At 38.0% G+C, this 21,803-nt stretch overlaps 1 protein-coding gene across 3 annotated transcripts; it reads left to right on the top strand.

Annotated features, from left to right (window-relative positions):
- Positions 1-206: 206 nt before the first annotated feature.
- On the top strand, positions 207-21,563 carry znf711 (zinc finger protein 711). Of its 3 annotated transcripts, XM_048176111.1 has the most exons (9): positions 219-444; positions 1,591-1,676; positions 3,546-3,643; positions 6,919-7,386; positions 7,460-7,618; positions 13,506-13,643; positions 13,760-13,897; positions 14,457-14,588; positions 17,983-21,563. In XM_048176111.1, exons 3-9 carry the CDS (start codon positions 3,568-3,570, stop codon positions 19,158-19,160), a joined length of 2,289 nt encoding a protein of 762 aa, XP_048032068.1. In that variant the 5' UTR covers positions 219-444; positions 1,591-1,676; positions 3,546-3,567; the 3' UTR covers positions 19,161-21,563. The 3 variants fall into 3 exon arrangements, with proteins under 3 accessions (XP_048032070.1, XP_048032069.1, XP_048032068.1); XM_048176113.1 differs by lacking the exon at positions 3,546-3,643 and having other exon boundaries at positions 207-440; XM_048176112.1 differs by lacking the exon at positions 3,546-3,643 and having other exon boundaries at positions 207-444.
- The last annotated feature ends 240 nt before the right edge of the window (positions 21,564-21,803 follow it).

The following is a 21,803-nucleotide window of genomic DNA, read 5'->3' as shown; positions in this document are numbered from 1 at the left end:
CTTATCAAAAGTCAAAATACATTTACAACGTATGTGTTGTGTTGTTCGAGCATGTAAACGTGGAGGGTGGGGTGGGATAGCACGTGTGTGAGAGCATATATTTTATTCATTATAGCATTACGCCAATTGCACCGTAACTTATTTAGGCAGAAAGCGTAATGTTGTCGTATGAGGTGACGTAAAGCGTCCCGCGCGTTTGCTCTGCCCCTCCCTCTGCTGTTGTCAACGAACATTCTGATTGGCCGAGGCTTAGAAACGAGCAATCTGATTGGCGGAGGCGACGAATCGAGGAGCGTGATTGGCTTAGGCCTGGGAAAGAGCGTTCGGGGATCCTCAATGTACAGGCCGCAGTAGTGCTACCGTTGGAAAATTAACTATAATAAATAACAACAATTTCGAAGGGATCCGAAACTCATCAACGCTCTGAAGGCAGTCGCGGAGTAGGTAAAGCGTTTTGGATTTGTACTGCATGTGTATAAAACGGTCGTCGTCGGCCCAGTCGGCCTGTGTGGGCCTGACTAAGCCTTCTGTTGTGTTAAAGCGCGAGGAAGCGCCCAGTGCGCGCTCCTGCTAGCGGGGCCATGCGCAAAACGAGCCCTAAAACAATCGCGCGCCTTGCTTTTGACGCATTAATTAGTCTTATACGAAGTAAATGCAGAAAATGCGTCTAGGTTGCGCATTTTTGTGATACTTCGGGTTGTGTTGTACTCAATTACGTATTGACATACAAGTTAGCTAATGCTATTAGCCGTTTAGCATTTAGTGTAATGGCGGAGGGCAAGATGGCGCAGTAACGCGGCTGCATTTGCGCAAGCTTTTAGCTACGTATGAACCGATTTCTCCTGAAATATTAAAGTGAATTTCAAAACTTTGTGCTTTGTATTTTGTGTAGGTTTTCAATCGTTCTAAGTCTATGCAACAATCCAAACTTTGTTTCGATGAAACTCTTACATGGACTAGTACGCTCAATTACGAAACTTACTATGGCGAAGGCTCACCTCACGAATAGTTCAGCGTTGCGTAGTAACGGCACTGGTTGTCACAGTCACGTGACGGAATTAATATTAATGAGTCCTGCCTTTGTCGTAGTAGGTTTCAGTTTACAAAATCATCACTGCCATGAGCGTAGGCGCTGACAACGATTTCGCACATTTCTAGACACCGCAGTCATTTTAAAAATAAGACGTTATTCTTCTGGCGCTACTTTTTAAGGACTGTAAACTTATAGTACTCTATTCCCCGCAAAAAAAAAGAGAGATGACGTCATGTTGGAAACCCCCTCACAGCATTGATATACTTATTACGTTATTAGTAATGAAGTCTAATATATTCTGTATATGATTCTAATAAACCTTTTTATTGATTTCAATTTAAAATATAATTTTCTGCATTTAAATATAAATGTTATTAAGGCTGTGTTATTATAATGAAAAGAAATCACTGCAACGTGAACGTTCTGCATGACTAACTCTGTCTCAGTTTATATGTTTATATACTGTTTTATTTTGTTGTTGGGCTTGTATAATATATCCACCTAAGTTAGTCTCTAAATTATAGAAATGTTTCTTTCTTTGTCTCTGTTTCTTTCAGACACTTTCCTCCCAGATGCCAGATTTACAGTTTTGCTTAATGTTTGTGACACTTTTATGTGAAGGGAACTACTGTCAAATGTGAAGGTTTGTTAAATAGCAATTTTTACACACAGTGCCACATGCTTGTGATTAGAAAAAAAGGAAACCATTTTAAAAAATTACTTGTTATATTAAAGGCACAATATGTACATTTTTGCAGCTAGAGGTCGCTTAGGCCTCATTTACACTGCAGGTCTTGATGGCCAATTCCAATTTTTTTTTTTTTTTGATGACCCTTACGTCCTTCTTTTAAGGTTACTCGTATCCGTATACCTGCATTTACACTACATTTGTCGAAACGAACAAAAAATAGCATTGTGATATCAAGAAATCAATTTCAATAGTCAATTGAGATTTATTGACACGGAATTCATAGAAACATTTTGAATGCAATATTTTCATCCTTACATCAAAATAATTATATAGTACAAATTCTTCAAGACAGTGATTATGTGTACAGATTTGCAGGATGCGTGGGAGAGAAATAATAGTTCCCATTAGAACTTTTAAACATGTCAGAGGTTCTGGGTTCGAATCCACCCTCGTATAGGTTTTTTACTCATTAAAACCAAATGCGTTCTTCAGTGATTGTATATCAAGGGCAGGGACTTGATGATGCCTTGATATCGTGGAATCATGGGAGGTGTTGTCTTCACGTCTACAGCCGGTGGAAACAAATCGGGACTTGGGCAGAAATCATGTACATGGATGAGATTATTAACATTATTGTAGTATGAAGCAGAGCAGGGCAGAGTGCTGTGCGAGCAGAAATGAGGCCGCTGGAGCGATTGCTAATGAGAGACGAGTGCCACACACGGCTCGAGAGCAGCGGAGCTTTTATTATGCGGCAGTTGCCGCTTCCGCTTCCTCTTCCTCTTCCCCTCCGTGTTTTGAAAGTTATAGTGGTATTCTTCATTCACTTGGTGGCTACTATGAGACACTTAATGCACACTGCAGTAAGCTAGATCGATATTAGGCATGGTAAAACATGGTACTTGCTGTAAATCAAGAAAACAAGATTTAAACAATAAGACTTACTGTGTTGAGCTATATAACATGATTAGTTTTTTGTCCATGAATGTATCCATCCAAACAGCTGCTCACCTGTCTAATAAAACACATAATATATTAAAGTGTCTTTGGTGTTTCCATGTCACATGGAATGATGTCATTGATAGGCGATGTACCGACTGTAAAACAGTCCTTGTCCTGTTTAAAATTGCTTATTTCTCTAGATTTATACTTTCTTATAAACATTTGGGATAATGTAAGTTGTAACATGGCGGGACACGAGGTGAGATCCATGTGCAAGCTTTTATTGAACAATGTTCGTCGTAAAACAGGCAAGGGTCAAAACAGTGGCAAACAGGTACAGCAGGGACAAGGCAGAATCATGGTCGTGGAACAGGCAGTAGAATCAGGGCAGGCAGATATTAATCACAAGTCCAGTAAACAATAAACAGTCCAAAAGGCAGGCAGCAGATAATCGTAGACGGGGAACAGACTAGATCGAAACAGGCAGACAATCACAATAAGAAACGCTCAGAAATGTAACCAGAGTATACAAGACCTCGCCACGAGTGTGAGGATGTGAACGGCTTAAATAGTCCAGGTAATGTGCTGCAGCTGGGTGTGGGTGATTAATGATTGGTGGAGTGAGTGCAGGTGATTGTCAGAGAGGATTCTGGGAAATGTAGTCCGGGAACGACTGGAACTGTGACATAAGTACACAAGTCAACAAAATATGTAGCATTGATCTAGTAGTTTTTGGATATTTTAATCCAAAAATCTTACGTATTGTGCCTTTAGTTCAGTGTGTTCGATTGAATTTCATGTGACTATTTATATTTCTACCATGTTCCTTACATAGCAGTCCTTTATTTTTTATTATTTGCAATGTTTTCACTTTTACAGTATTGTGGAAAAATCATAGATAATGGATCAAGGTGGAGGGATCCTGGAGCTTCACAAGGATTTGAAAATGCCCCATACAATGATAATGCCAGATTTTGGTAAGGAACAGTCATTAAAATAATGACTCAATTTGGCCAATTTTAGGTTATGACATTAACTGATCATTTTATAGAGTACTTATTATAATTAAAGTTTTTCAACTTCACATGGCTGCTTTGTGCAGTGACAATGCACCGTACAAATTTTGATGTATGTGAATAAATACTGAGTGTTCACACCAAGAACGATAATATTATAACAATAACTGTAAAGTTCTAATAATCATTGTAATTCTATGATAATAATGAAGTCCACACAAATATAATGATTAAGACAGGAACGATACCATTGTAATCACTTATAGAGCAATTTTTTCCAGCTGATAAATGATAAAACATTGACGGCCAATCTGTCCTGCTTTAAAGAGCTTGAACATTTAAAGCAGCAGGCAACAGACCTGCAGTGCGCGTTTATAATAACAAGAACCATTTTGTGTACATCTCATACATATCGGTCATCATTTAAAGTGAAAGTCCACCCAAAAATGAAAATTCTGTTATCATTTACAGGGCTTCAGACTGCGACCAAATACAACCTTTCTTGTCGGTACGATTACATTTTGTTAGAGGTTGCACTGGTGCAACCGCTGCGTTGCCCAGCTGATAAGAGCTGCCATTTCTGTTGCGTATATGAAAAACGTCAAACGGCAAATGAAACGAAAGCGGAACAAAACCATGCTATTTGTTTGAGCTGTGGCAGCACAGACTCTTTATTTATTTATTTTATTTGATAGGGACCATGCATATTCATGAACATTGTTGTATAAAATACACCACGTAAATATGCCAGAATTTGTAAAAACAACTACTTTTCATCTGCAGTCCCTAGGCAGGTAACATAAAACTAACATAAAAACAGCCAACAATCATACAACATTCATTCACTATAAATGAAAAGATACACATAATAGTGACACATACATTGACAAAACAAACAACAAAACGAAAAATACAGCTTGGACCAATAATAGACACTGCAGCGCAAGCTCAGAACAGGTTTACTCGTGGGTGATCTTTGATCACGCGACACCATTATTACAAGGTGATGGGAGATCCAGTGAGAAAGCATTTGAATTATTATTAATACCATGAATAGTATTAATATTATCGCTAGAGAGAAGCATTTAAATTTGGCACAGAATTCTCTGTTATAAACCATATTAAATCAAATAGCATTGACATGGAAACCAGGAGTAACATTGTACCGTGAATGAACAAGTTATAGAAGGCTTTTCAGTCCACAAATCACCAACATTAACCATGGATTTAATAGGGATGTGCAACAGCGATCGAGTACTCGAGTACTCGACCGTGACAGCGATGATCCATCATGTAAACGATGATCGAAATGGGTTTTTTTTTTGTTTTGTTTTTTTTCCTCCTTCTCCTGATTGGTTATAGCAGCACTTTGGGCAGCGCCCTGAGCTCTGATTGTTTAGCATGCGTCAGAAGACGTGAGAGAGAATGTCTGGCTTCACTTTGACAAGATAGTTGAAAATACAGTTCAATGCAAGCTGTGCAGCGCCAAGCTTTTATCTTGTGCTGAAAATATCCTTTAAATTATATTCATAATTAATTTAACAATAATCATCAGCATAGGCACCAAGCACCGACGGAAAAACACACAATATTCTCATTTAATTTCAACCAATAAAAATCAATTGAAGCCTTCAGACACGGCTTTCTTTTCTTTTTTATAGTCCATTTGAGGCAGTTTCTATATCGTTAATGTCAAGAGCGCATTTGTAACGCACGTCGAGAGCACATCCATGTAATTCACAAGCACGAATCTCTCTGCTCGGACGCGCTCAAACTTTGTCCTGTCGTCACGAATCTCAACATGCTTTTTCTCATAGAGAGTGGGCACCCATCGGATAAATCGGCGCCTGTGATCATCAGTGATTTTCATACTGTAAAATAACATTTTGGTTGATCAGAATGTGCAAATTGAATCCAAAATATTGCTGAAATATTAGAATAAATAAATTACAATAGTGACACTAATGTAGTCTACTACAATGTGAATTTGTTGTGCTTTCGTTTCAAAGTGCAATAGGAGTTAGGCTACACTTTCGGTCAAGCTCAACTTTTTGCAGATGAAAGTTGTAATAATAATAATGCAGATGAAAATAAAGCACAAATCTGCCATAAACATAGCATTATAATGAGAACTTAATAGAAATCTATAGTAAATTCTGTCCTTACCCATGTTTCAGCGTGCTATCATGTTATGTGTCTGAGTTATCTGATTAATATCATAGCATGTGTCATAGAATGGGCTTCAGTTTATTGGCATAAAGTCACTCTTCACCTCAGGCAGCTATTCCTTTTAGATGCTTCTTAATAACATTGCTGCATCATAATCGTAATCTAACAGTGTTCTAATCACGTGTTCATGTTTTCATAGACAGGTTTTCATGTCATATTTTTATTTTTAACCTTAATTTTCATAACAGTCTTCAGATATTTTCATTATCTCCATGACGGCCATGCCCCGCCCCCCGAACTCGGTTACTCGTTTTTGAAACCTATCAATGATTGAAATGAAAAACTGCCAAAAATGCCCATCACTAGGATTTAATGTAGTAATGCTAACGGAAACCATGGTATTGTGGCAGAAATAGTCAAATGTTTTTACATTATTCATTTCAGGATTCATACAACCTTTTGAGAGTTAAATTCAATCACTTTTCAAGGACTTTTCAAGTGCTTCACATTTCCAGTGAACTAGTTCAACTATTTCCAGCACTTCAAAGCTCTAAATGTGAATAAATTGCATTGCAAGTCGATTTAAGATGTGCCCCTAAATTTTCTGCATGTGTTCCTAAAATTTTCATTAAGGGGCTACAGTGCTCTTAGTAAAAAAACTTAGTCTGGAGCCCTGATTTATTCACCTTCATGCCTTTCCAAAACCATAAGACTTTGGTTAATCTTCTAAATCTTCTTATTTTTAATGAAACCTTTGAGGTTTCTGTCCTTCCATTGATAGTCCAGTTAACCAGAACTGTTCATCATATAAAGCAATCATGTCTCTTTACAAGACTTGAATTAAGTGAACGATTCTTATCGATTTATGCTTTTTTACAACACTTTTAACCTAAGTCTTTTGGGTTTGGAATGACATGAGAGTTAGTAAATGATAAGAGAATTTTACTTTTTGGGTGAACTAACCCTTTAATGAAAAAACAACAACAATATTTATGAACCACTACATTAAATACTTTGTTAGTTTTGAAAACTTCCAAACATGCTTATTGTGCTATTCTCTTGGGCAGTTGCAGGGATGGGTGGCCTGGCCCACATTGATGGAGAGCACATAGTGGTGTCGGTGCCGGAGGCCGTGATGGTCTCAGATGTAGTGACGGATGAGGGTATCATGCTGGAGACTGGCCTAGAGGCTGAAGTGGTGGAAGGGCCTGACATCTGTCATGAGGACGTCATCACCACTGAGGGAGTAATCATGTCTGAGTCTATCCTGGCGGCCGAGGTGGCCATCCAAGAGGCTTTGGACGGCAGTGCTGATCTGATCGAGGAAACTGTGCCTGATCAGGTGTTTGTGGCTGACCTCATGTCACCTCACGATCAGAGTCCACTGGATCATGACCTGGTGTCTGCAGAGGTCATGGTGACAGACACAGAGACGGTCATCCAGTCACATGACACCATGCCATCTGATGTCACTATTAAAGCGGATGATGAGGAGGATGTGAAGAGCACTTCAGAGGACTACCTCATGATTTCCTGTGAGTTTGCTGTTACATGCCAGCTTGGATTGATTGGCTCTACAGCAATGTTTGATATTTGGCTTCTTTGCAGTGGATGAGGTTGGGGAAAAGCTAGACATTGGAGATGCATCTTTAAAGATCAGTGCAGATGTGGGCCAAGATGACGATGGCTCGAAAGAGGATGAATTCAGCTCTGAGGTCATCAAAGTTTACATCTTTAAGGCCGATGGAGATGAAGATGTGGAAATTGGTAAGGAACACATTTCAGATCTTTGCTACAAGCTGATTGCTACTACTCATATTCTCACTGTTATTTTCCATATTCTTAAGGATAGGGATTTAAAAGTCATCAACACGGACAGTAATACCATTCTTGCTGCGGATGCTAAAATGGGCAAAACCATTCCCATGGAGATAATATACATAACTAGTCACTTTTCGTCAAAATTCGCTGTTTTGAATTAAAATATTTCATTTATGTGAATCGGGTAGATCCGAAGAGTTTTTTTTTTTCAGGGGGAGTGGGGGGAGGTCGGGGTGAAATTGCAAGCACAATAAACCTCACAAGAATTGAAAATGGGCTTCTTTCCCATAGACTGGAGTGAAACCATAGATAAACATCTCTCGAGGTGTCACAATCTTTCTTGGCGCTCTGTGTAGGGCCCTATGATTTCTGCGATGCAGAAAACGTGGACGGAATCATGGAATCCAGTCATAAAAACGGAATTTAGTATATAACAGGGAATGTCACAGAATTTGTCAAATTTTTGAAGAATAATTAAAAAGCAGGTCAGTACACTTAAATTAAATCACAATATAGACTAGTGTCTGTGAAAATATTAAACTTCAAATAGGAAGCTCAGTTTCATTTACCTCGCACACGTGCACGCATGCACGCGCACACACACTGAAGCACGTGTGATGCTCGCAGTGTTTTCATCCTCTTTCACCTCACTATATGAGGAAATTTACCATCACATTTACCTCAGAAAAGCCGTTCAATGTCCAAAAACTCAATAGTCAGCCACAAAAATGAACTTATGCCTTGTTTCCACCGAGCGGTACAGGACAGTACAGTATAGTTCAGTACGATTCGGAATGGTAAACTCTGATCCAGCTTGCGTTTCCACTGCTAACAGTACCCTTACTTGATAGGCGTGGTGTATGCCGGAAAGTAGCGATCAATATCATTCTCGCACAAAGAAGAAAGCGACACAGTAAACAACAATGGGGGACAAACAGCAGATCTTGTTCTAGCTTCTCAACATGTCGCTGTTTGTCACAAGAAGAAACGGTATTGTTTCAACTTTATTAAAAAATTGCACCTCCTGTGTTGTCATTCCCCTTGCAGCACGCACACGTGACGATTCTCTATCAACCAATTAACGTTCTTAGTACCAGACTACTGTGGGGCCTGTGCAACTAATGCTGTATAGCAGGGGTCATCAACTATATTTGTCCAAGGGCCAGAATTTTTCTCTGCAGACACTGTAAGGGCCAGATACTCGTAATATAAAATAAAATTCGAATTGTATCCTAATATGTTATTATTTGATATACTAATTCTAATTCCAAATTTATTTTATTTTTTACATATTACCTCTACTGCAGAAAGCCACCAGGGGGCGATAGCGATATTTTAGGCTTCATATTTGTGAGGCTGTCAAGCTGTCCATCACTGTCACGCAATTGTGCGCTAATCCCAGGCAAGGAAAATTTTGACATTTGTGAAAATATTGAGCACGTGAAACAATAAAAGATGTTCAATGAGAGCAACGCGTTTATCGTCATTCTTGACTGAAGGCAGGCTATGGCACAAGCTACTTTTCAGAAGGGTTTTTTTTTTTTTCGTTAGATTTAAAAATAAATAAATATGGAACGGACCCGAATATTCAAATATTCGTTCGGTGGGTTTGTTTTCGATTTGAAAATTTGACATTCGAATATTTTTTTTTTTTTTTTTTTTTTTTGCACACCTGGGATCCCCCGCGAAACGATTCTCATTCCCCCTTGAATAAGGCCGGCGACACACTGGCTGCGTGAGCGTCTCAGCTGCGTGGCGTGTCCGTTTTTATTTCGGCTCCCATATTTAACAGGTTGGAGTTTGCACACTGAGACACGCGTCTCAGGCGCGCTCCAGCCACGCGGAAAACGCGTGCATGCTAGAAATAGAACCAACGCGTGTTCCAGCAACGGGAGTGTTCTCTGGCTAGAGCGCAGAATAGCGGAGTTTGTATGGACCGAAGTGCATACCTGAGCTTGTGTTTTGTTGCTTTGACATTGTGGAAAATAGAATAATAGAAACAAAATGTATTAGCATTTTTACCCGTTATTATCAATCTAAATTAATCTCGTTTTTAATTTAACTTAATTTCGTTTTTCTTTATTTAAATTTCGTTTTTTCTTTATTTAAATTTCGTTTTTGTTTATATAAATTTCGTTTTTTCTTTATTTAAATTTCGTTTTTCTTTATTTAAATCTACCCTTACTGTGCCAATTTGTTAGTCAGAAAAATATTAGACTACCTTAAAAGTATTGCTTAATTTAACAGACCTGTGTGTGTGCGTTTTATATCACTAGTGCAGTGTCCGTTCTCGGAGCATAAGCCCTGCCCGCATGAGGTGCGCCGCTTCCCGCTCGCGCTGTTCTGACTGTAGTTTACTAAAAGTTTATTAATTCTGAATGTGTCGCGTCTCGCGTGTCCATCTATATTGCACCAAATGCGACACTGCACTGCCTTGTGAAGTCGATTGGATGAACGGTTCTCGAAATAATAAAAATGCAAACGGACATACAGACACAGATTCCTGCCTTTATTAGAGAGAAAAATATGTTCAGCCCCTCTCTCCGAAGAGTCGATGTTCATTACTACCGAAGCTTCGAAGCTCAAAAAATGGTATTCGGACCAGCCCTAAACTTTTTCCTCTTACAAGGCTATTCCTGAATTCAGTATTATTCTGGGGGCCGGATGGAAATCTCTGGCGGGCCGGATTTGGCCCGCGGGCCGCCAGTTGACGTTGCATGCTGTATAGTTTACAGCATTAGTTGAAAGAGATTTTTTTTCTTTGAGGAAATTCGCCATACACTGTACCTGATAGGCCCCAAATTAATCAATATTGAATCAAAGGTAACCAAATCTAAATCAAATCTAATTGTAAAATTTGTCAATGCCCAGCCCTAGTGTCAATGAATGTTTTTTTTTTTTTTTTTTTGTTTTTTTTTTAAGCAAATGTTGTTGTTTTTTTCCATTTAATTTCTTGTCAGAGTGCACCAGAATGCTTTGTTTACTTATTAAAATCACAAAAAAGTTTAGTATAGATGTAGAGGTTTCTCAGGGTAATAAATATATATACAAGGAGCCCAAAAACTATTTGGACACTTTGGAGCCACAAGTTCACAAAAATGTTTAAAATATAAAGCAATAGATATGGTGTCCAAAATTAAAATAAAAAGCTTTGGACATTTTCTGATTGTCAAACTTTGAGAAAGACGTTCATATGTTGAACTATACCGGTGGTTATTCTGCTTGGACACCTGTGTGCACCGATTGGCTTAAAGTAGGGGTGTGATGAGATCTCGTGTCACGAATATGCCACCGCAATTAAAGAATGTGCCACCGCTAAGTTTACATTACGCCTCCACTGTTGTTTTGCTTTGTATTTAAATAATAAACATTTAATTCAGTTGGATAACGGTCGCCGCTGCTCTATATTCACAGAGTACGCGTGATCGTGAAAGTGAAAGTAAACTCGAGCGCGTATTCAAACGCGATTTCAATACCCCGCATTTTGAAAGCGGCTCCCTGATGAATTCAAATATCTCTCAATATGAAAGCTATTTTAGGCTGAGCAGTGTAGTTGTAACCATCTCTTAGCTCTGTATCAAAGAAAAATTTGGTCTTATTTGCACTTTGAATATTGAGAGAGTGCGATTATGGTTGCACTTATTGTAAAGTGTTACCATAAAAATGAATAACAATTTTCTCTTAATCTTATTCAGCACAAACAATAAGGTTTCATTTGTTAACATTAGTTAATGCACTGTGAACTATCATGAACTAACAATGAATGACAAAGATTAATAAATACTGTAGCATATATTTTGCTCATTGTTAGTTGATGTTGGTTAAATTAATGTTAATAAATGAGACCTTATTGTAAAGTGTTACCATTTATGCTGTTTTTATTTCTATGATCAGTTTGTGAAAAGGAGTTCAGTTAGGAGGTCAAAAGTTGTATAAGCTCATAAATCATGTACAGCAAAGTCTAAAGAGACTGAAATCATACAGGAGAGAAGTCAGTCAGTCAGTTAGTGGCAAAACGTTTTACAGTAATTGAGTATTGTTGTCTTTGACTGCATATGATAATACATACTCAGAAAGTAGAACTGAAATGACATTCATTACAAGATGATTAGTTGAAACATTTCAAATACACCTGCAGAATATTTTTCTAATCATGTATTTCATCATTGAGGATTTCTTAAAAATAGTGTGTAAAAATCTCATCTCATTCTCATGAACTCAATCTCGAGTCTCGTCTCGTGAGCTACCAGTCTCATCACACCCCTAGCTTAAAGTCATTTTAATGTCACCATGAAATCAGTATTGAAATTGCATCAAAATGACATGATTCTGCACATCAGCTTTTTATCAGAATTTTCTCTAAATTCTGAGGCATCCTTCCTTACTAGGGGTGGGCAATATACCGGTAGACATGATAATTTTACAACTGGTATACATTTTAGATTTTTATTCCAGAATGGAGAAGGCCTATAATTCTGTCTTGCATATTCCCCTCTTCTCTTTTTCCTGGGGGTGTGGCTAAATTTGGTTAGATACGTGACCGCAGTGGCACCTGCATCTGTACGGCGAATATTTCAGCAGTTATAATGTGTCCCATATTTCTGTCGGCGGAACCAGCAATACCAATCATTTGTGAATTAATCATTGTTTTGTCTCGATTCTTTATTTTCCGTGAATTGGCCAAATGCACTTGCATAACGATCTGAAACTATTTGGATTTGTTCGGACCTCTCTGGCACTGAATCACTTGAAGTTGTTTCTTGGTCTGTAACAACATATACAGAACAAATAGTGCTGTTTTCATGTGTTTCACCAGTTTACTTTGAACTACACAGCACGGCCCAGTGGATAACGGAACAAAAGCTTAAAGGAGCTGCGTTTATTCCCGATCCCAGATACCATTATTAAACAGCGTTGCGGCATCCATTGAGAAGTGTTTCAGTTCGACACACAGGCGAACTAGAGCCTGTCACGAACCGATCGTGTGTTTCCATAGACTTGAGGAACGAACGCTGATGTAAAGCTGCTGTGTGTTGTACCTGTCCATAACTAGTCTAAAAAAACTTTGCGTGTCCTGCTGTTTCTGCAGGCAGTGCGACACTTCTGTTTTCTGTTCACAGTAGGCTGCTCACATAAACAGCTGGTTCTCACCCGTCCTTTTCGGAGATAAACTGAAAGTGGAACCGTTGATTCACTCGCTCTCTCGCACATAGGGTCTCTCTCGCGTGCATAGTTTTATATATTTAGATATAAATAACAATGTAGTGCTCAACAAGATTATTTGCTCAACGAGACAGTGAAAGCATTTCCCTGCCCCCTCTCCCCAACTCCGTTCTGAGGTATCGAAATTTGGTACCGATTGACAAGACACTTTTCGATACTCGATAGTATAGAGACAATTTAGTCGGTTACCTAAAAAGTATCGAGTTCGATACCCAGTCCTAATTACCGGCCCCCACTAATTATTCTAGAAATGAATTAATTCAACAAAGACCCGGACCCCCCTAGAAGGCTCGACGCCCACCCACCACAGTCTCACTAAATTCTGTGGGAAACACTGCTTTATAATCATAATATAATATAATTTGACAGTGGTAGTGAGTAGCATGTATGGTATTACCTGTGGTTACCAAGTCTCACTGTGAGAATATTGTCATTTAAGCCTAATAATTAATAAAATACCACCTCAATTTTTGATTTGATAATCCTGCCCTCGAATGAAACTACTTGAAGAGCCCTGGTGTAGAGTAACTGCTTTTATATGTAAATATCAAGGACATTTTGATTTTCCATTCATGCCCTTTAAGATAAATATGTTGGGATTGTGTTGTAGGCAGCACAGAGGTGGTAGCAGAAAGTGATTTTCGCAATGGGCATGCGGTGCTGGAGCCAGTGGGCTCAGGCAGGCTGCCCAGAGAGAAGATGGTCTACATGGCTGTGAAGGATGCCAGCCAAGGAGAGGAGGATATCAGTGAGTTTGGTGTTTTTTTTTTTTTGTTTTTTTTTTGTTTTTTTTTTTAAAGAAGAGTTACATGTGCCTACAGCAACTCAAAAATGTGCTTTTGTTATACTCTGTCCTGATTGTAGACTGTTCGGAGATGACTGACCAGGTATATATGGAAGTCATTGTTGGGGAGGAAGAGGCTCCTGCTATCACAGAAGCACAACTGGAGGACACACCAGTTAACAAGAGCTTTGTTCCTGCAACCTGGGCAACTGCTTATGGTCCTTTACTTTTTTTGTTGCGGACAGAGAAAAAAATTACTTTAAATTAATAGTCCACCCAAAAATGAAAATTCTGGCTAAATTCAGAACAGCAGACTACTGTCCTACTATAGTATGGTACTCTAATTATGACTATATTAAAGTCTTCTGAAGTCGTACGATAGCTCAGGCTGTCCCAAACATTTTTGTCAGCCGAATCCCTGTCTTTGCGATTTGATATTTGCACTAAGCCATATGGTGATTTTTTTTTTTTTTTTTTTTTTTTTTTTTCTTGATTAACTGTGTAGTCTTATTTATTTATTTGAATTTTTAATGATTTCATTAATTATTAGCTTTTAATCAACTCACAAACCAGCTGTAGTTCCCTCAAGAACACCCAAGGGCTCGCAAACCCTCAATTGGAAAACCCTGCGAAAACTAACAGAATTTTCCTTTTTGGCTAACTGTTACCTTAAAACCTAACTTAACATTTATAAAAAACATTCTCCTTTCCTTTTAGTGAAATTATAGGGTGTAAATGTCCGATGCAAACACCTTACCAGTCATGGCTTTCCTACAGGAAGCAGTCTAGAAAGTAAGAATGGTGCAGCCACTCCCTACCTACAGATCACTGACAGCATCAGCACAAGCCGAGCACTTAAGCAAAAGATCAAGAAGAAGAGGAGGGGAGAGACACGCCAGTGTCAAACAGGTATGATCTTCGGCCAGTACTAGAAACTATTTTTAAGTCAACATGAACTCAAATTGACCCCATAACATAACAAAAACATGAGTTCCTGGACTCATGTAATTTCACAAAGAGAAAAATGTTTGTCCTCTTAATCTATCATCACAGTGTCATTAAATGACTTCTTTTTGACTAATGTGACCTAGCAAAATAACTGTCCTGGCATTGTTTTAAACTACCATTTTAGGTAATGCAGCTTTTCTAAAAACTTGCCAAAAGTTAAAACTGTAATTTAATCTTCAGAGTCCCAAGTATTTATATTGAATTTTTTTTTCCCCCATTTAAATGTTTATTTTTTATTAATTTTTTCATAAAGCCAGTGGTTATACAAATCCCAAGATTATTTACACACAAGTACTGAACACCTGATAGAGTTTTATCATAATTTTTTCTCACCATTAAAATATCCAAAAAAGCTGGCATGGCGTTTTAAAAACAAACGCACAAGTACTGAATTGAGTTCTTTTTATTCCGCTTCAGTGGTCAGATACCAAATTATGTCAAAATGTCGGTCTTGGCAAGTAACCTCGTAAATTTAGTCGGTTTTGTCTTAAATTAACATAAACAGGATGTGTGTCAGTTACTGTAGGCACGTGACAATATCAAATTTTCAAGTTGTGATTATTGCTGAAGCTTTTATCTCGGTATACGGTATTATCACAATATTGAAATAAGTTCCAAAAAAAGTGTTGTCATACTATAACAGGTTTAATAACTTTTTCTTGTAACAAAAAGAACTAAACATTTAAATACAATAAATACACAAAAATTCAAGAGTTCAGTACATGGAAATGACATACAGTCAGTCTCAAACACCATTGTTTCCTCCTTCTTATGTAAATCTCATTTGTTTAAAAGACCTCAGAAAAACAGGCGAATCTCAACATAACACCGACTGTTACGTAACAGTCGGGATCATTAATATGTACGCCCCCAATATTTGCATATGCCAGCCCATGTTCAAGGAATTAGACAAGGCAGTATTAACGTCTGGAGCTGTGCACAGCTGAATAATCAGACTAGGTAAGCAAGCAAGGACAACAGGAAAAATGGCAGTTGGGGCAATAATAACTGACATGATCCATGATCACATGATATTTTTAGTGATATTTGTAAATTGTCTTTCTAAATGTTGCTAATGTACTGTTAAATGTGGTTAAAGTTACCACACTGCAAAAAATGCTGTTCTTACTTAGAATTTTTGTCTTGTTTCCAGTCCAAATATATATAAATTCTTAGATCAAGAAGCATTTTCTTGACAAGTAAAAATTATTTTCTTGTTTTTAGGAAAAATGTCAAAATTAAGTGAGTTTTTCCTTAAAACAATTTTTGGTTTGATGTAAGATTATTTTGCTTACCCCACTGGCAGATTATTTTGCTTAATTTTGAATTATTTTTCCTAAAAACAAGAAAATAATTTTTACTTGTCAAGAAAATGCTTCTTGATTTAAGAACTTTAAGATATTTTGACTAGAAACAAGACAAAAACTCTAAGAACAGCATTTCTTGCAGTGCATCATTTCTTACTGTATTCACGGAGACAAGAGCCGTCATTATTTTCGTTATTAAACACTTGCAGTCTGTATAATGCATAAACACTACTTCATTCTTTATAAATCTCTCCAGCAGTGTAGCATTAGCCCGTTAGCCACGGAGCACAGCCTCAAAATCATTCAGAATCAAATGTAAACATCCAAATAAATACTATACTCACATGATCTGATGCATGCATGCAGTATGCATGACGAACATTTTGTAAAGATCCATTTGAGGGTTATATTAGCTGTATGAACTTTGTTTATACACTGTATTATAGTCGAGAGCTCGGGGGGCAGGGAGCGCGAGGATTTAAAAGGGCCACGCGCTAAATTGGTGCATGGTTAACAATGCCCCAAAAAATTTATTTAAAAAAATCTATAGGGTATTTTGAGCTGAAACTTCAGACACATTCAGGGGACACCTTAGACTTATATTACATCTTGTGAAAGAACGTTCTACGGCACCTTTAAGTACTGTTTGGTACTGTGATGAACACCATAGCTACCGGTAATACAAAAATCTCGATAGTTGCATCCCAAATGACGCACTATACACTTTGTACTTATACACTATGTACTCATCCATGTAGTGAATGAGTTTTCTAAGTTTATTTTGTCATTAAACCTCAGAGTCTGATCCCGTTTTTTCTGTTAATTTAGTGCATCATCCGGGTATTTATATCGCACTTTTTCTTTTTGGAATTTTCTGTGTGAACGCACTATTTGTACTTAAAAATATCATAGAATAGAGCATAAGTACGCGAATTGGGACGCACATAATGGCTGTTTGAAACATTTAAACACTGTAGTAGCCAGCTGCTTTGTTTTCAAGGGTTACCGGGGTAACCACTGCATTTCTTCTGTTCCATCAGCGCCATCTGCTATCAGAGAGTGAATGTGCATTTTCATTCAGCGCATCTCCTTCACTCGTTCCGCCATGCGGTGTTACAGCGGGTTTAAAACGGTTGATGGGTAAAGTATTCTCAAAATGCATTCTAAAAATCTGAATAATTCGTAAAAAAAATAATTATTCATGGTATAACAATATCGTGCATGTTCATTATCTTGATATATCGTATGACCGTATACCGGTACATGTCTAGTGTCAGTATATTAGATCCGTGCATTCGGTCTTAAAGTGACAGCAGCCTTATAAACCTGCTGCTGTTTGTGTCATTATAATAAAGCAACAAAAGACAAAGAGAAAATTACTCACTGATCTTGACCGAATAAGCTTAAGACCTTTTTTACTTAGCCTAGTATTAGTTTTTGCTTTGATGCTGAAATTGGTATCGATGGTATCTCTTTCAGTGTCATCTAAAATGTTAGCATTGTAACAACCTTATTTTCATAACTATATTGTGATCTATATTGTTGTCGATGAGAAGACTGAAACTTAAGTGTGTTTCTCTAACACAGAAACAAAAATTGCTATAAAACACTTGCATGTTGGGAGAAAAATTAAATGTTTTCCTTACAAACATGACATGATACATTTCTAAATATGAGGGTCTGTTATATGTAGTTAACCCATGTCTGAGCATTTATTCCAGTTAACCTTCATGTAATAGAGCAATAATAGCAAATAATGATAGATTAAAAAAGAAGCATCACCATTGAGAGATGTTTTAGAGGGTGAACTTGACCTCTACACTGTTCAAAAAGCCTTCTAAAAATGGATGCTGGTGTCATTGTCTCAAAAGGAAAGTAGTCCTTCCTTTTTTATCTTGATGGATCTCCTGTCTCACCACTATAAATGACACTACAGAAGTAAAGTGTTGACCTGTCTATTTTCAGCATTTCCTCCTCCTTTGTTTTAGCTGTAATCATTGGTCCTGATGGGCAGCCCTTGACCGTCTACCCCTGCCATATCTGCGGCAAGAAATTCAAATCACGCGGTTTTCTGAAACGGCACATGAAGAATCACCCAGACCACATGTTCAAGAAGAAGTACCAGTGCACCGACTGTGACTTCACCACCAACAAGAAGGTGAGTTTCCACAACCATCTGGAAAGCCACAAGCTCATCATTAAGAACGAGAGGATTCCAGAGTTCACGGAGTACACGCGGCGCTATCATGAGGCCAGCCCGCTCAGCTCCAACAAACTCATACTGCGTGACAAGGAGCCCAAGCTGCACAAGTGCAAGTATTGCGAGTACGAAACTGCCGAACAGGGACTCCTGAACCGCCATTTGCTGGCTGTGCACAGCAAAAACTTTGCACATGTCTGCGTAGAGTGTGCCAAGGGCTTCCGCCACCCTTCTGAGCTTAAAAAGCACATGCGGACCCACACGGGCGAGAAGCCCTACCACTGCCAGCACTGCGACTTCCGTTGTGCCGATCAGTCCAACTTAAAGACTCATATAAAGAGCAAGCACGGAACTGAACTGCCCTTTAAGTGTGGCCATTGCCCACAGGCATTCGCCGACGACAAGGAGCTCCAGAGGCACACTGAGATTTTCCAGGGTCATAAGACTCACCAGTGTCCGCACTGCGAACATAAAAGCACCAATTCCAGTGACTTAAAGCGTCATGTCATCTCGGTGCACACTAAAGACTTTCCACACAAGTGCGATGTGTGCGAGAAGGGCTTTCACAGACCTTCCGAACTGAAAAAACATGCTGAAACGCACAAGGGGAATAAAGTACACCAGTGCCGGCACTGTGATTTTAAGACATCGGACCCCTTCACGTTAAGCCGTCACATTCTGTCCGTTCACACCAAGGACTTGCCATTTAAATGCAAGCGTTGCAAGCGCGGCTTTAGGCATCAGAATGAACTTAAAAAGCACATGAAGACGCACAGTGGTCGCAAGGTCTATCAGTGCCAATATTGCGAGTACAACACTACGGACGCTTCAGGTTTCAAACGGCATGTCATATCCATCCACACTAAAGACTATCCACACAGGTGTGACTATTGCAAGAAGGGTTTCAGGCGACCGTCGGAAAAGAACCAACATATAATGCGACATCACAAAGAAACCCTACTATGATGCTCTTACATCCCCAAAACAAAACAAGATCTGATGCTCTACTCTACAGCTACTTATGTCATTTAGATGGCCTGCATTTTACAACCTCTTTATTTAATGTTCTGCTTATGTGTAAAGAAACAACTCAAAACTTAGACGGGTAACAGTAAGTGGCTAACAATATGGTCTTGGTCAAAGTTTTCAGGGAAAAACGGATTCTTATACCCACTTAGCTGTAAGCAAATCACATCCTCTATTAAAGGGATAGTTCACACAAAAAATAAAATTCTGTTGTCATGTACTTGCCTTCATGTTGTTCCAAACATTTGACTTTATTTTGTAGAGTATAAAAAATGTTTTGTAGAATGTTCATGCTGCTGTCTTTCATTAACTGACGAGTGGCAGTCAAGCTTCAAAAAGGACAAAAGAACACCATATAAGTGTCATAAATGTAGACTTTGTGTTACTCTGTGGCACTTTTTTTTTGTCAATTTTGAGTGCCTGGTCACTGTATACTTTTGTATGGAAAAAAAACAGCATATGGGAGAAAATGAAAAGGGTTTGGAATAACATGAGGGTGAGTAAATAATGGCAAAGTTTTCTTTTATGGGTGATATATTCCTTGTCAGAGCATCATCACAGGCCATAGTCAGGATAGATGCCATATTTTATGCAGATGAAAAGGACTTAAAGTCTTTACAATGGCATTCACTGTATAAATATCCTAGATGATGTCATTTTCAAAAATCACAACATTCAAAAAAAAAAAAAATATGTGAGTTTTTGTTTGAGTTTTGTCTGCTGAAGTCTTTTTTTTTTCATCAGCTGAACAATTAGTATGTTGTTGTGCTGAACATACTGTACTTCTATCCCTCGCAGCCTCGTTTTCAAAAATTAAATGTGGCTCTACCCTGACTAAGGTCTGTTGGGACAGACACTTTCTTGTTTTTCTCTGAAGTCGTTAAATCATTAGATGTATTTTACTGACTGTTATGTCCAGGTTTTACTGTACCTTTTACCATTTTGTAACCATCATGATGTTAATTTGAGCAATTTCTCTAGTGGTATCTGAAATTGTTCGATTTATGTGCGTCTTTCCAGCGTTTCCGTACCATTTGCTCTTTGCAATCCTAGTGTCTTGGGCGCTCCTTCACGAATCAAACGTTTTGTTGTTAACTTTGTGAATACCACTACAAAATTCAATGTTTATGTAAAATGAAAACTTAACAACATGGCGAACATGCACATGCTGCCAATTTATTCGGATCTCTTGCGTCATGCCTTACTTTTTTTTTTTTGCACTGAATTCAGTATGAATTGATTGTGAATATTTTTAACAAGTTTCAGTTATGCTATGATAGATGTATACATTAACAAATCCAAATCACATTAAGAGCACCTTTTGCTTTTAAAATGTCTCTTCTGCGTTATTTATTTTTTAGTGAGTGGGCAAACATAGACACAATATCCTAAACCAGAAGCCATCCCACTTCCCACCAGTAAAAGACCTTAGCGATCAAAAGAGGTATGCCTTGATATCTAGCTCTATAAATTGGCATAGCTATTGACTTGTAATATGACTGTAGTTAACAGCAGCACCCAGCAACTATAGTACTTCGCAGCATACAGTACATGGCGGATTTCATTCATAGATGGAGGAGGAGTGGGGCTGTACTTGTTGATCATGTTTTTATTGTCAGGCTTCCTAATGTAATAGTCACTCCAATGTTGTCATGTAAAAGCCTTCGTTGTAAGCTCTCTCACAAGGAGAAAATGTTTTTAAGACATTGCAACAAAATAGTAAAAGTGAATGATTTAAAACAGCTTTAAAACTATTAGTTCTGTTTCTTGAAATTACAAAACGCCACTTCAGAAAGAAATATCACTAAAATTTCAGCATAAATGCACGTTGTAAATCTTGCTTTTGTGATAGACATCTTTATTCACAATTAAATTGGGTGTATTATGTTAGAGGCAGTAAAACAAAACATTGTTTAATTGATCAAGTACTTACAAAGTAATCCGTTATCATTTGATCCCTGGGATTTTATTTATGTGCTCAATTACATGATGTCATCAGACTCTCAGGGTGTCATTCATGAATCACAAGGAGAACTGTGTGTGTGTAAATAGTTTGTATAACCATTCTTACGTAATTTGATGCAATGAATAGATGCAGCAGTTTACGTAAATGTTTTATGAACGATTCACAAATTCGTTCTGCTCGTGTTTTGTGAATGAGGTCCGTTACTGTTGTGGCTTCTTGAATTATTCCAACCATAGTTTGAATCTCACCTGTACAGGCAGTGGTTTGGCAGAACCCAAGTGGCGAAATGTATGCAAGCAGTCTAGATGTTGCTGTGTTTGTTACAGTTGTGGTTGGAGATTAACATTCTTCATAAAAAATAAAATTCATGCATTTGAGTCATTTTCTTTTTGGTATTGGTGACAGGTGGACTACTGGTGAGGAGAAATCAAAACAAATGCTTCTTTCAAAAAGGATTATTTTGCTTTCAAAAAAAATCACACTCAGGTATTTCCTTGACATTTAGCAAATAGCACTTTTCAGATGTAACAATTAACTCAGTCTAATTCAATGGAAATAATTTTAATCTGCTTATTAAGTGTTGTATTATGCCATTAAAGATAATTATAAATACTGTA

The sequence above is a fragment of the Megalobrama amblycephala genome, linkage group LG23 (assembly GCF_018812025.1).
Source record: "Megalobrama amblycephala isolate DHTTF-2021 linkage group LG23, ASM1881202v1, whole genome shotgun sequence".
Classification (NCBI taxonomy): domain Eukaryota; kingdom Metazoa; phylum Chordata; class Actinopteri; order Cypriniformes; family Xenocyprididae; genus Megalobrama; species Megalobrama amblycephala.
This window is presented reverse-complemented; position numbering and strand designations above follow the sequence as displayed.